Source organism: Indicator indicator, chromosome 17 (assembly GCF_027791375.1).
Source record: "Indicator indicator isolate 239-I01 chromosome 17, UM_Iind_1.1, whole genome shotgun sequence".
NCBI lineage: Eukaryota > Metazoa > Chordata > Aves > Piciformes > Indicatoridae > Indicator > Indicator indicator.
The window spans coordinates 17,155,885-17,169,231 of NC_072026.1; the positions used below are offsets into that span (position 1 = coordinate 17,155,885).

The 13,347-nt window shown below is 55.6% G+C and overlaps 1 protein-coding gene across 2 annotated transcripts in view; it reads right to left on the reverse strand.

Moving 5' to 3' along the window:
- Window positions 1–1,052: 1,052 nt before the first annotated feature.
- MID2 (midline 2) overlaps window positions 1,053–13,347 on the reverse strand; it is a 55,964-nt gene continuing 43,669 nt past the window's right edge. For both annotated transcript variants that reach the window (XM_054388520.1, XM_054388519.1), the window contains exons 6-9: window positions 11,952–12,095; window positions 8,275–8,436; window positions 3,845–4,052; window positions 1,053–1,455 (exon numbers count right to left, since the gene is read on the reverse strand). In XM_054388520.1, the coding sequence (XP_054244495.1) occupies window positions 1,053–1,455; window positions 3,845–4,052; window positions 8,275–8,436; window positions 11,952–12,095 (917 nt within the window). The remainder of the gene's footprint in view (window positions 1,456–3,844; window positions 4,053–8,274; window positions 8,437–11,951; window positions 12,096–13,347) is intronic.

The following is a 13,347-nucleotide window of genomic DNA, read 5'->3' on the forward strand; positions in this document are numbered from 1 at the left end:
CTCCTGGGATGGATTCAGTCCTTTACCACAGAGCAAACAGGATGGCTCCACGCTCACACCACCGTGGTGGAGGACAAGCCAAGATCTGGGGTCATACAGCATGGATGGTCTCTGGGCAGGGCTGGGCCATCTGCTCAGCATGGGAAGATGTGGGTTTTGTGCAGGGGCACCAGACATGGCACTGATGAAGCTCTACAGGGAACTGCACCTGGTGGGACACAGCTGGAGCCTGCATCCACCAAACCTCTGTGCCAGGGGTGAGGTGCTAAAGGTTGGGGTCCTCCCTGAGTCCTGGTGGGCTCCCAAAGGAGGAGACACAGTGGGGCAAGGCTCTGCAGTTGGCTGCCCTCCACTCTGGGTCTGCAAAGCCAGCCAAGCACGAGGAACACACTCATGGCCAGGAGAGGCAGTGGAACCATCCTTCTCAGCGCTGCCCTCACACTCACAGACCATCCACCACGTAACCACCATCCACCACATAACCACCACCCACCAGGAAACCATCATCTGCCACATCACCACCACACAGCCACCGTCAGTGCTCGCAATCATCTGCCACCACCGAAACCCTGCCCAATCTCAGCCAAAGAGAAGCTCCTCCCCAGAAAAAAAAGTTGCTCAGGTCCCACCTAGCCCTCCAGACAAGCTACCAACACTTGGCTCCAGAATGCCAAACCTTCCTCCTGTTCCACCTTGTGCCTTGCCCGGATGCACGAGACGTCCCCTGACCACACCAGCACCTCAGGAGGTCACCCAGAACCCTGCCCCAGCCTCTTCAGCCCCCATGGGAAGACAAAACCATCCAGGTGCCCACCTTGCTCCGGGAGCACAGCACCAAGGAGCTGTGGGAGCCGCGCCGGCCACAGGCGCAGCTCACCAATGGGAGTTTATTTTCAGCCACGGGAAGAGGATCTTCCCCTGCCCCTTGGAGAGGGACGGAGCTGGGTCGGGAGGCTCCCTCCTGCTGGAGCGTCTTGGCAGCACGCTCCGGCCACCGGCACCCGGCGGGCACGGCCGGTGCCAGCGAGGGGCACGGGCAGGGCGAGGGCAGCCTAGTGACAGGCTTTCATCCCTGACACGTACGGGGACTCCTGGGGCCGGCAGTTACATTCCTGCTGCTCCGGGTAGTCAATGAAGTCCGGGGCGGGCAGCCCCGAGAGGATCATCAAGGACTTGTTCCAGATGGTGAAGGTAGGGCACACAGGCAGGATGAAGGAGACCTCGAAGGTGTGGAGGTGCAGGGAGTTGGCCGGGTCGTAGAAGGAGAGGGCGTTGTTGTCATAATCCAGGAGGACTCCCAGGCGCTTCATCTGCGGGTGCACCTCCACCAGCATCTCCTTGTTGTTGTGCCTCACCACGAAGTTGTTGTTGCAGCGGGAGAAGACCCAGGAGGAGGAGTTCTTCCCGATCCACTCGTTCTTGGGGGCCGACTTGTAAGCCACGCCGATGGCGTACCTGCAACGGGAGCGGCTTTGCTCAGTGCCCCCCAGCCCTCCCCAACAGCTGCTGCCACCTCCTGCTCTAAGGGCCCTCCTGACTCTGGAAGCAGCACAACAGCTTTGTCACAGAATCACAGAAGCAATCAGGTTGGAAAAGACCTCAGGATCACCAAAGTCCAACCCATAACCCTACTCTATAAAGTTCACCCCTAAGCCATATCTCCAAGCACTGCATCCAAACCACCTTTAAACACATCCAGGGTTGGTGACTCAGCCACCTCCCTGGGCAGCACATTCCAATCCCTGACCACTCTTTCTGTGAAATTTTTTTCCTAATGTCCAGCCTAAAGCTACCCAGTTGTAGCCTGAGGCCATTCCCTCTTGTTCTATCACTAATTATCTGTGAGAAGAGACCAGCACCAGCCTCTCTACAACATCCTTTCAGGCAGTTGTAGAGAGCAATGAGGTCTCCTCTCAGCCTCCTCTTTTCCAAACTAACCTTCCCCAGCTCCCTCAGTCACTCCTCATAAGATTTATTCTCCAGGCCCCTCACAGCTCCGTTGCCCTCCTCTGCACTGCCTCCAGCACCTCCACATCTCTCCTGTGTTGAGGTGTCCCAAACTGGACACAATACTCGAGGTGTGGCCTCACCAGAGCTGAGTACAAGAGGACAATCACCTTCCTACTCCTGCTGGACACAGCATTTCTGATACAAGCCAGGATGCCACTGGCTTTCTTGGCCACCTGGGCACACTGCTGGCTCCTGTTCAGTTGACCCTCGATTAGGACCCCCATGTCCCTCTCTGCCAGACAGCTTTTTTGATGCAGCTGAAGAGCTGCTTGCAGAGGCTTGGCTGGGAATGGCATCCCTCCATTCCTCCTTCCCTCCCTCCTTCCCAAGGCAACCTCCTGCTGCCAGGCAGAGGTGGCCCAGCTGGATGCTCTCAGCAGGACCCCTCCATCTCAGCCCTGCTCTGAGTGGCAGAAGCAGCTTTAACCAGGCAGCAGCTCTGCAGAACTGCTGGAGCATCTCCAGGCTCAGCTGGGGAGGAGAGGGGACCTGCCTGGTGAGGGCTTTCTCATCACAAAGACCATTGTCTCACTTCAAAGCATGCTTTGGGCAAAGGTGCTTTTCAGCCTGGAGTGGGTGGGAGGCTGAGCCCAATGGCAGGGAGCACTGGGAAGGGGTTCTGAGCTGGGGTGCTGCTATCTTTGGCCCCCAAACCCCAATTCCCCACCAGAGAGGTGAGGCAGGCACAGCCTGAGCCAGCCCTTGGGGTCAGGGACAGGGATTTTGATGGCTCTGGTTGCAGGTCAGGTTGTCTGGGGCTCTGAGCAACCTGCTCTAGTTGCAGATGTCCCTACTGACTGCAGAGGGTTGGACTGGATGAGCTTTGAAGGTCCCTTCAACCCAAACCATACCACAATTGTATGAAGAGAGTGAATGCTGTGTCCCTTTGGCTTCTGACCACTGTCACTCTGCTTTCAAAGCCATCAGGAAATGGCTGTGGGGCTGAGGCATGGGGACATGGGAGGTGGCACTGGAAGCTGCCAAGAGCTGCAGGTCCCACTCAGCTTTGATCAAAGCTTGCTGGTATGAGCCTCACCAGGACATGGCTCTGGGCTGGCCCTGAGCCCCAGCCCCAGCTGACTCAATGAGCAGCCTTCTGCAGAGCCCGAGGAGCTGCTGAAGATCTGAAAGCTCTCCTCCTCTGAAGCTCTTGCAGCGCTCAGCCACCAGCAACACAACGCCTGGAACAGCTCCAGTTCTGGGGCACAGCTCCAGCTACAACTGCTGCTTGAGCAACACCTCACAGACCAAGCTGCTGAAGCCAGAAACTGCTTTGTAATGACAGGTGCACATGTTTGGGCCCCTGACCCATCCCTTCTGTTGCATCTTGTGGGCAGGGGCTTGGACCTGAGGGCAAGCCCAGGCTGGGGGCACCTGCTGTGGTACTAAGGGTGATCCTGGATGGTGCTGGGGGCAAGAAGCTGCACTTGGGACCAAGAAGCTGCACTTGGGGCCATGCTTCTGTGCAAGCATCTCCAAGAACGGTGCTGGGGAGAAGGCAAGGGGTTGCTGGGGTGAGAGGGGATAGAGTAACCCCTGCCCTTGGGAGGGTTGCCTTCATCTTTGGGAAAACCTGAGGGCCTGCAGGAGAGGGAGAGGGAAGGCCAGGGTGCTGCCTACCAGACTGAGGATCCCACCACCACCTCCCAGTAGTGGCAGCAAAGCAACCCCTGCCCTTGGGAGGGTTGCCTGAGGGCCTGTAGGAGAGGAAAAGGGGGAGAGGGAAGGGGAAGGGGAGAGGGAAGGGGAAGGGGAGAGGGAAGGGGAAGGGGAGAGGGAAGGGGAAGGGGAGAGGGAAGGGGAGAGGGAGAGGGAGGGCCAGGGTGCTGCCTACCATGTGGAGGATCCCACCACCACCTCCCAGTAGTGGCAGCCGCTGTCGATGAAGACGTTGCCCGCGGCGCCGTAGCAGCCGGTGCCGCTGAAGCGCTCGGGCGTGTGGCTCTTCTTCAGGGAGCTCTCGTCCTTCTCCATCTGCAGCCCGTCATTGGAGATCTTCAACTTCTTGTGAGCCATCTTGGGGTCCAGCTTAAAGGGCTGACCTGTTAGGAGGAGGCACAGGGGGTAGGGTTTGTGCCTGCCAGCATCGCTGTGCAGGCAGAACTTGGCAGGTGTCTGCCCAGAGAAGGAACTCGAAAATGCAGAGAGAGGTGAGGTGCAGAGGGTGACTCTGTGCCCCTCTAAGGAGGTCCAGGCTTCAGAGCAGCCAGGCTGGGTGCTACAGTTTGAAGGGGGAACTTTAGCCTAGTTCCTGACTGCAAAGACTGAAAGTAAAAAAGAAATTATTACCATTGGATACAAAAGAAAAAATAATGCTAAGGTCTATAGAATTCATTGGCTTGCTAATGGGGACAGAGCAGTGCCATAAAGAGTTCTTTCTCTTCTTCTTCTGTTGCTCCTGCTTGCAACTTCTCTCTAATTCCATGGCCTTGCCAGGGTATCTCTGTTTTGACTACTGTGTGAGCTAACAGGCAGGAGGGAGGGAGTGGGAGAGGAGGTGAACAGGACCTCTGGATCCATCCAGGGGGGGTCTGAGGAGTTTCTGTGTTGTTTCTGCACAGGGAGGGCAGGGCTGGGTTATTCTGGCAGGGATCCTTCAGTGAGGGGCTGGGGAATGTCTGGGATCTATCTTACTGCACATCACTCCCTTCAAACCCCTCTTTCCCCACCAGAGCAGCTCCTTTTGTTCTCTGTCAGTGACAGAAAATAGCAGCAGTGGGAGGATGTTTCCCGATGGAAGTGGCACTGAAGGTGCCACCAAGATGCACAGTGAACCAAAGCCAGGCAAGTGCACAGAGCCTGGAACCCTGAAGGGATCCAGACCCTGGCAGCACAATGGAGATCTGTGTGAGCATGGGGAAGGGAGAACAGCCCCTGAAGTGCTGTTGTGACACCACTGAATTCCAGAAACCATGCTGGGGCACTGGGCACATCCCCAGGACCCCCAGCTCCCCAGGCAGACCCTCCCTGCAGCGCACGGGCAGGTGCCATCATACATCATGGGGAGCACACCCAATAATTGTCAGTGCTCTGCTGCCAGACAAGGTCTCACCACCTGCAGAAGACAGCCTGGGCTGTGCAGGGTGAGGTGGGAGCAGATCAAAGGTCCAGCCCCATGTCTGGTGGAGCTGGAAGGGAGGTGGGAGCATGGAGCCAGGCAGGGAGCAGAACTGACTGTGCTGGGCTTTGCAGATCTTCCACACTGGCTTGAAACCCAGCTGCAAGTCCTGTGGCATGCCACAAGACCATTTCCCGACCTGCACTGGCTCTCCTGCTTGCAGGTAAAACCCTCCTGAAGACCCCAAGGCCAGGGGACATCTGTGCCCCCTCACACTGCTGAACACAACCACAGCTGAGCACCAGCTCCCATTCATCAGCCAGTGCTGAGGATCCTCTGGTAAGCTCCAGTTTCTGGTGCCACAGAGCACTGCCATTAGGCATGGCAAGGCTGGAGAGCTTTCAAGTGCCACCCCATACTGGAGCAGCTCCTGCTGGTCTTCCTCAGAGCCCAGTTTGCTGGATAACTGAGCTGAGAGGCTGCCAGTGAGGCTGGAAACTGGAAGTGACCCTCCCTCTCTTCTCCTCAGGCTGGTTCCACAGCTCTGTGGCTGTCTTTCCCCAGCAGTAATGCAAAGAGACAGACTCTGAGGAAACAAGGATAAAAATACCCCTCTCCATCAGACAGGACACAGCCAGAGCCCTTCACAAGGGCAACCCCTCATGAGGTCAGTGTCAACAACTGGACACTGTTGTTGACAGCCCTCGGCACGGGTTTGTGCCTGGCACGTCCTGGCACAAGGGCTGCAGCAGGATCTGGGGGCTGTGATGGGCAAGGTGGGAGGTATGGAGCACACAGGCTAGGACAGAGGGTGTTTCAGAGGACACAGCTGGGTGCCTGTTCCCATCTGACCCCTTCCTGAGACCACCCTGGCACTGGGTGGTGTCTTGGCTCTCACAGACTCTCGGTGGTCCCAGCCTCAGCTGCCTCAAGTTGCTGGTGCAGGAGCCCAGCAGGGGGTCCTGCACCATGCATCCCAACCAAGGCTCAGGCAGCAATCCCACCCCTCCAGATGAAATCCAACTGCTGTTTCCCATGGGATGCAGATGTGAGCTACCCTGTACAACCCAGGAGGTCTCACCAAGGGATGGGTGAATCAGGAAGAGAGAGAAATGTGAGTGAAAATAAAACCAGTTTGCAGTGGTCAAGGCAAGCAACACAAACCCACCTTCCCTGCACTTGATTTACTACCAGAGCCAGGACTGTCCCTGAATCCTGACACCTTCACCCACTTTTGGACCCTGCTGCTAAACAAGATCTGCTCAGGCCCAGGCTCAGCACAGGAAGGTTCCTCCCTGTCACTAAACCAAAATCACTCTCAAGCTGTGGTGCTGGGGCACTGACCAGCACTGCACCACTGACATCACAACGCTGCAGAAATCAATACATGTCCTGACAGAGAGCTTCTAGTGTGAGAGAACCTCCCCAGACGTCACTCCAGGAGCAGAGAGGGCTGTGAAATGCACTAATGAGCCCATCTCCTGCCCAGCTGCCAGCCTTTCCACCAAGGTTACAGCAGCTGAGAAGGGTGAGCTGTCTTCTCATCACCCACTCAAACAGGGACAACCCTGGTGCCACCATGTACAAGCTGTGGAAGTGGCCAGTGAGGATGTGTTGGGGGAGCAGCATGACGTGGTGGCAGCTTCCACCACCAGCACCAGCCTGCTGCTGGGCAGCAAACAGCCCCAGGCAGCCGCTGCACACTGAGGCCAGCACAGAAAAGATGAAATATGTTTAGAATATGGCAAAATCAGATGCTCAGAATCTTGGGATTTCCCCTAAACACCCTTCATGCCAGGCAGGGATGGCTCAGTGAGCACTGGGGAGACACAGGCATGGAGCAGAAGCCTGGAGATGACACTGTCTCCATCAACAAGTCTCCTTTCTCTCCTGTGATGTCCCCAGGCAGTCCTGCCATGTTCACAGCCCCTGAACACCTCAAAGCCCCAGGACAGGTCCAGCTCTGCTGCCCCAGGATTTTGGATCCAATCTCACCCTCATCTCCCCAGGCACATTTGACCTTCCTTGGCCATCCTTGGGCCTTATGAAGAGCAACCTCTTGTCTGCTTTGCATGCAGCTGCCCAGCCCCATCTACAGCCACACCAACACCTTTCCATCTCCTCATGGCTCTATCAGCACAGCCACTCCCCCCCAAATGCCCTGGGACTCCATCCAGCAGCCCCACAAGCCCAGCAGTGTAAAGCCACCAGCAAGATGGACCTTTATGACCACCTCAAATCCCACCTGGCCCAGGAACCTGTACCAGCTGCCCCAGGGACCTGTAGGGTTCTGGCAGGAGCTGACGGAAGCTCCAGGCGCTGCGTGGGGTAGCTGGGAGCCATCCCTGCAGGCATAAAAGGAGCTGAGGCACCAACTAAGGCAGGCACATAAATAACCCTGGGGTCTCCATCTCACCACCAGGAGCAGCTTAGCCATTGTGTCAGGTTACACCCATCCCTAGAGGGGGCTGAAAAGAACCCAGCCCCCAGGCAGACAGAGAAACCTGATCTAGGTGGGCAGAGAGACTTGGCCCCCAACTCCCAGGGGAAGGGATCCCCCAAGTCAAAGTCTATTCCACTCCCCCTTCCTGTCCAGCAAGGCCTATTTCAGGAGAGCCATCTTCTTGGTTGTCTCTTTTTCTCCTGCCTTGCCTGCTTGACAGACATCTCTGCTGCCCTCCTGCTTCCTGAGTTACCACACAGCTCCATGCTGCCTCCACACTCCTAAGGACTGCATCCAAAGAGAATCCACATTTACATCAAAGGAATCCAATGCCAGCTGGGCCTGGTTTGGGGATATTTTTCTATTTCCTTCCTTCTTCTCCTTATACCTTTGTAACTTTCCCTGTTACTCAAGTGATATATATATATATATATATACACACAAACATATATATATATATATATATATATTTAAACTCACCTTTTTACTTCCAAACCGCTTCCAGACCATTTCTTTCCTGATTCTTTTTTTTTTTTAAACCTCTTTTTTTCTCCTGCCTGATTTGCTTTTACCCCTACCAGGGAATCAAGCAAAGAGGAGAGGCGGAGGCAATCCAAATCCCTTCCATTTAGGATTTGTTTTTTTGGACTCTGGGAAAACCTTAAACTCCAACAGCTATGCCCCCTCCCCCAACCCCTGTCCCTGAGCAGCCATGGAGCTGCTGGCCCAGCAGCCTGCAAGGCAGTGAGCACCCAGCACCTACTGTTGGTCTTGAGGCGGGCGGGCTCGCTGTTCCTGCTGCCCGCCTGGTTGATGGCCTTCACCAGGAAGATGTAGCGAGTGCCACTCTGCAGCCCGTGCACCGTGTAGTGGTTCTGCTTGATGTTGGGGACAATCATCCAGCTGTCCATGGAGTTGTACAGACCTGTGGTGCAGCAGAAGAGAGGGGGAGGGGGAAGGATTGACTCACACAGCAACCGTGCGCTGCTTAATGCAGAGCTCGCCAGCCCTCGGGCTGATCTCCCAGCAGCTGAGAGGTAGGGCACCTGCAGGAAGATGTTCCAGAGGTGATGCAGCCCCAGCAGCTCCCACAGGCATTGTCATTGGCAGATGGATGCTGGGAGAACGCTCAGGAGATCGAGAGAGGGTCTCTTCCCCCTCTACTCTGCCCTGGTGAGACCTCACCTGGAATATTGCATCCAATTTTGGACTTCCCAGTTCAAGAGGGACAGGGATCTGCTCAAGAGAGTCCAATGGAGGGCTATGAGAATGATTAAGAGACAGGAGCACTGCCTTATGAGGAGAGGCTGAGAGACCTGGGGCTGGTTAGTCTGGAGAGGAGAAGACTGAGAGGGGATTTAATAAATGTCTATAAATATCTGAGGGCTGGGGGTCAAGAGGCAGGGGACAGGCTCTGCTCAGTTGCAGCCTGGGATAGGACAAGGGGCAGTGGATATAAACTACAGCACAGGAGGTTCCACCTCAACATGAGGAGGAACTTCTTCACTGTAAGGGTGACAGAACACTGGAACAGGCTCCCCAGAGAGGTTGTGGAGTCTCCTTCTCTGGAGACTTTCAAGAGCCATCTGGATGCATTCCTGTGTGACCTGTGCAGGATTTTCTGGTCCTGCTCTGGCAGGGGGGTTGGACTCAATGATCTCTGGAGGTCCCTTCCAACCCCTAACATCCTGTGAGCCTGTGATCCAGAAGCAGCAGCTGGAGGCTGCTTGGATCCAGCCAGCGTTGGGGAGAAGGGTGAGATGAGACGTGAGGAGCAGGTTGTTACTTCAGGGTGACTGGAGGGGGACGTCCAGCCTCCTGCCACCAGCACACATGTGCATGGCTGGGAAACCCTCCAGAGCACCTGGGCTGCCACTGTGCTGGTTCTGCATCTCGGGACGAGGGCAGGCTGCAGTCGCTGTCAGCCTGGATTTGGTCTGAAGCGCAGGTGGAGGTGGCCCAGGGGAGCAGGGTAATGCTCTCTGAAGTGGAAACCAAACCAGATGTGACCCAATGGTGTCCTCACGCAGAGCTGCCTCCAGTGCAGCACATAGCTCTCAGCTGAGCACTGGGAGGTGTCACCCCCCTGCAGACAGGGACCAGCTTTGGGTCCTTCCTCAGAAGGGAGAAGGTGGCTGGGAGACAACAGTCTGGGAACAACTTGGCCTCCTAAGCAGGCTTCTTTCCTAAAACAACCAAGAAGGGGTTGCTGTCCTTGAAGACTGAAGGCTTCTCTCCTTGCCAAAGCTCCAAACATCCTTTTTGTTGCAGCTTTTGTCCTCCATCCAGGCAGCACGAAGGGGTGGTTTCCACCAGGCAGCTGTGTGCTGGCTGACAAGGTGTTTCCTGACATGAGAGACCTCCTCAAGCTCATCTGGGTGAGCTCTGGTGCACTCTTCCCAGGGTCTCCTCACACATGAGTTTGGCAGGGTTCAGGTGCTCTCATTGCCCAGAGCTGGCTGCACTGTTCCAAGGGACAATCCATGGTTCATTTTCTTCTTGGAGACCTTAACTGATGTCCCTTTTCTCCTCCTATGAAGAGCTACCAAGAAACATCAGGACACTCCTATTGTGTGCCCCTTGGGGCTTTCCTCCAGAGCTGCTCTTGCTGTCCATCACCCCCATGGCTTCCATACCCTCCACCTCCTCAACACCAAACTCCTACAACCCCCAAAGAGGGATAGGTGACCAATTTCCAAGCCCCTTGATGGATCCAAGGTGAAGCCATGTGTCCAGAGTGGTGCTGCTGGGAGTCAGACCATTCCCCATGAGCAGCCCCAGGACAAGGACACAAGTTGGAGCAGGGAAAACCCTGGTTAGATAAGGAAATGCTCTTTCTGGCTGAAGGAGGGCAAGCACTGTGAAGGAGGGCCCTGAGTGCTGGGGACCCTCCATCCTTGGAGAAGGTTGATGCTCAAGAAGCAAGCCCTGAGCAAGACTGACTGAGCTCTAAGCCAGTTCAGCTTATACAGAGTTGGTGAAAAGACCTTCAGGTCCCTCTCAGCTTAAAAAACTCAGTGCTGGCATGGTCCATGTTTCCTCCTCAGCTGGCAGGTGCAGGGGAGATGGAGGATGGTGGCCACCTAAGAACGGAGCCAGTTTGGCTGCTGAGCTCTCCCAGGCTGGCAGAGAAGATCAAAATGCTGGAGCCAACGTGTTGTAGGCTGGAGGTGGAGAGGAATGCTGAGCAGGGGACATTTGGCTGCTGTAGCACCCGTGACTGACCTCTGACCCAAGGGAAATAAATCACCTTGTTTTCCAAAGCAGGGCCATGCTTTGGGGAGGACATTTCATCAGCTCTGAAAGTCACTGGCAGAAACTTTCTCCAGCAGCTTCCTGCAGGCTTTAAAGTGCACTTCCCAGCCTTCCTGTGCCATGACACCATGCTTCCAGCACTGACACCTCCTGACCAGGGAGATAAACCCACAGCAGCCCAGGAGCTCCACCCTGAAGCTTTTTATCAGCACTTCCCACCATGGCAACATGGGAAAACCCCAGGAACAAACCTTCCTTGCAGGAGCTATCCCAGGAGATGCTGTGCTCTTCAAATGCACAACCTCAGGGTGGACAAACTGGAAGCTCAGCCTTGGCTGTCCCATATTTTTATCTCTTGTGAAACCAGCAGTGCCCCTGGATACTCTCCTGTGACCCAGCCCACAGATTAATTCTCCTCCAGGACACAAACCCCCTCCAGTTTTGGGGAAAAGGCAGAGAAAGAAGATCCCACAGCATGGAAAACTGAACACCACACAGCCCAGGCAGTTCTAAAGGAGTTGGCTGCTGTGACCTGGGCTGCACTGTCTAACCCAGGTCCCACCACAGACCATCAGTGGGAGCCCACCTCAGACCTCACATCCCCTCCGTGGCAGTGTGGACAATTAATTAGGCAGGGCAGTTAATTTCAGGGGAAATGACTGTGGTAGTTTCAGGCTATGCCTGGAAAATTTTCCACAGATCTTGAACAGAAAGCAGTAGAACGTAAATAAATCACCATTGGATGTAAAAAGGAAAATAATGACAAGTTACATCCATGGGTGATTTATTTGCATCCTACTACTTTCTGTGCAAGACCTGTGGAAAATTTTCCAGGCACAGCCTGCAACTACCACAAAGACCTGGAGCCATGCCTCGGTATGGTTATGGAGGCTGTGGATCACACCTAAGCACCAGCCCACAGCAGCCACCTGCCCAGGCACCCTGTCAGAGATCCAGCTCGGAGCTGTGAGATGGATGAGAAACCTGTGAGGCTTCACCAAGCTGGAGGCTGCAGACACCAAGCGTGGGGACAAAGCAATCCAGTCATGGACCCCCAGCGTGGGTGGTTTGGTTACAGCCCCGAGCCGGCGTCCTCAGAGGACCCTTGCTGTGGTTTCCTCCCCTCACTGCCAGCCCTCCCCACGACCTCCCGTGGCAGCCCCAGGAGCTGTGGGTGTGACTTACTGATGAAGTTGGCCTGGCCAGTGAAGATGGTGTACTGCAGCTCGTAGGAGCTGACGCTGAACTCGTCCTCCGACAGCCAGTGGACGGTGATGGTGTCGTGGGAGGCTGTGCACAGCTCCTCGCGCACCGACGGCGGGTTGGGCGCTGCGGACACCGGGGAGAAGACCCTTCAGTCACCTTGGCCCTTCTTGTCTTAGCACTGAGCTGCTTGGCTCCCTCAGGGATGGGGCTGCGCCTCCTGGGGGAGCAGAGTCCCTCCACGCAAACTACTCCCTCAGATTCAGGTTGGATGTTAGGAAGAAGTTCTTCCCCGTGAGGGCGGTGAGACACTGGAGAAGGTTGCCCAGGGAGGTGGTGGAAGCCTCATCCCTGGAGGTTTTAAAAACCAGGCCAGGCTGGATGTGGCTCTGAGCAACCTGATCTAGTGGGAGGTGTCCCTGCCCATGGCATGGGGGTTGGAATTAGATGTTCCTTGAGGTCCTTTCCAACCCTAACAATTCTATGATTCTATGATTTTCCCTGTTTCCCACTGTTACAAGGAGAATGTGGTGATGAGGGGCAACAGTTTGAAGCCTGGAGCAGGGGAGATTTAGGTTGGACAGTAGGAGGAAGTTCTGCACCATGAGAGTGGTAAAATGCTGGAACAGGTTGCCCATGGACATGGTTGAGGGCCTGGTCTCTGGAGACATTCAAGATCAGACTTGGTGTGGCCCTAGGCAGCCTGATCCAGTTGGAGGTGACCCAGCTCACTGCAGGGAGGTTGGACAAGATGGCCTTTGAAGGTCCCTTCCAACCTGATGCAATCTGTGAATCTGCGATTAAACTTTTTATTTTGATGACAAAATGCCCAGAGGCAGCGTGGTTGGGTGTGCTGTATGAGGGGTTCCACTGCCACCTCCAGCAGCTCTGGCAGCACATCAGCAGTGCAACAACTGGTGAATTCACTCTCCCCTCCCTGTCACCCACCCCTTGGATCCTTCTGGCTATCAGCCTCCTCCTCAGGTCCTGCAAACCCCCATTTCTGCCAGTGGGGTGCAGGGGAAGGGGCAGCCCTGGAAGGTACTCACCAGTTAGATAACCCTGGGGGGGCACTCACCAGTTAGATAACCCTGGGGGGGTCACTCACCAGTTAGATAACCCTGGGGGGCACTCACCAGTTAGATAATCCTAGGGGGCACTCAGCAGTTAGATAACCCTGGGGGGCACCCACCAGTTAGATAACCCTGAGGGGGTCACTCACCAGTTAGATAACCCTGGGGGGCACTCACCAGTTAGATAACCCTGGGGGGCACCCACCAGTTAGATAACCCTGAGGGGGTCACTCACCAGTTAGATAACCCTGGGGGGCACCCACCAGTTAGATAACCCTGAGGGGGTCACCCACCAGTTAGATAAC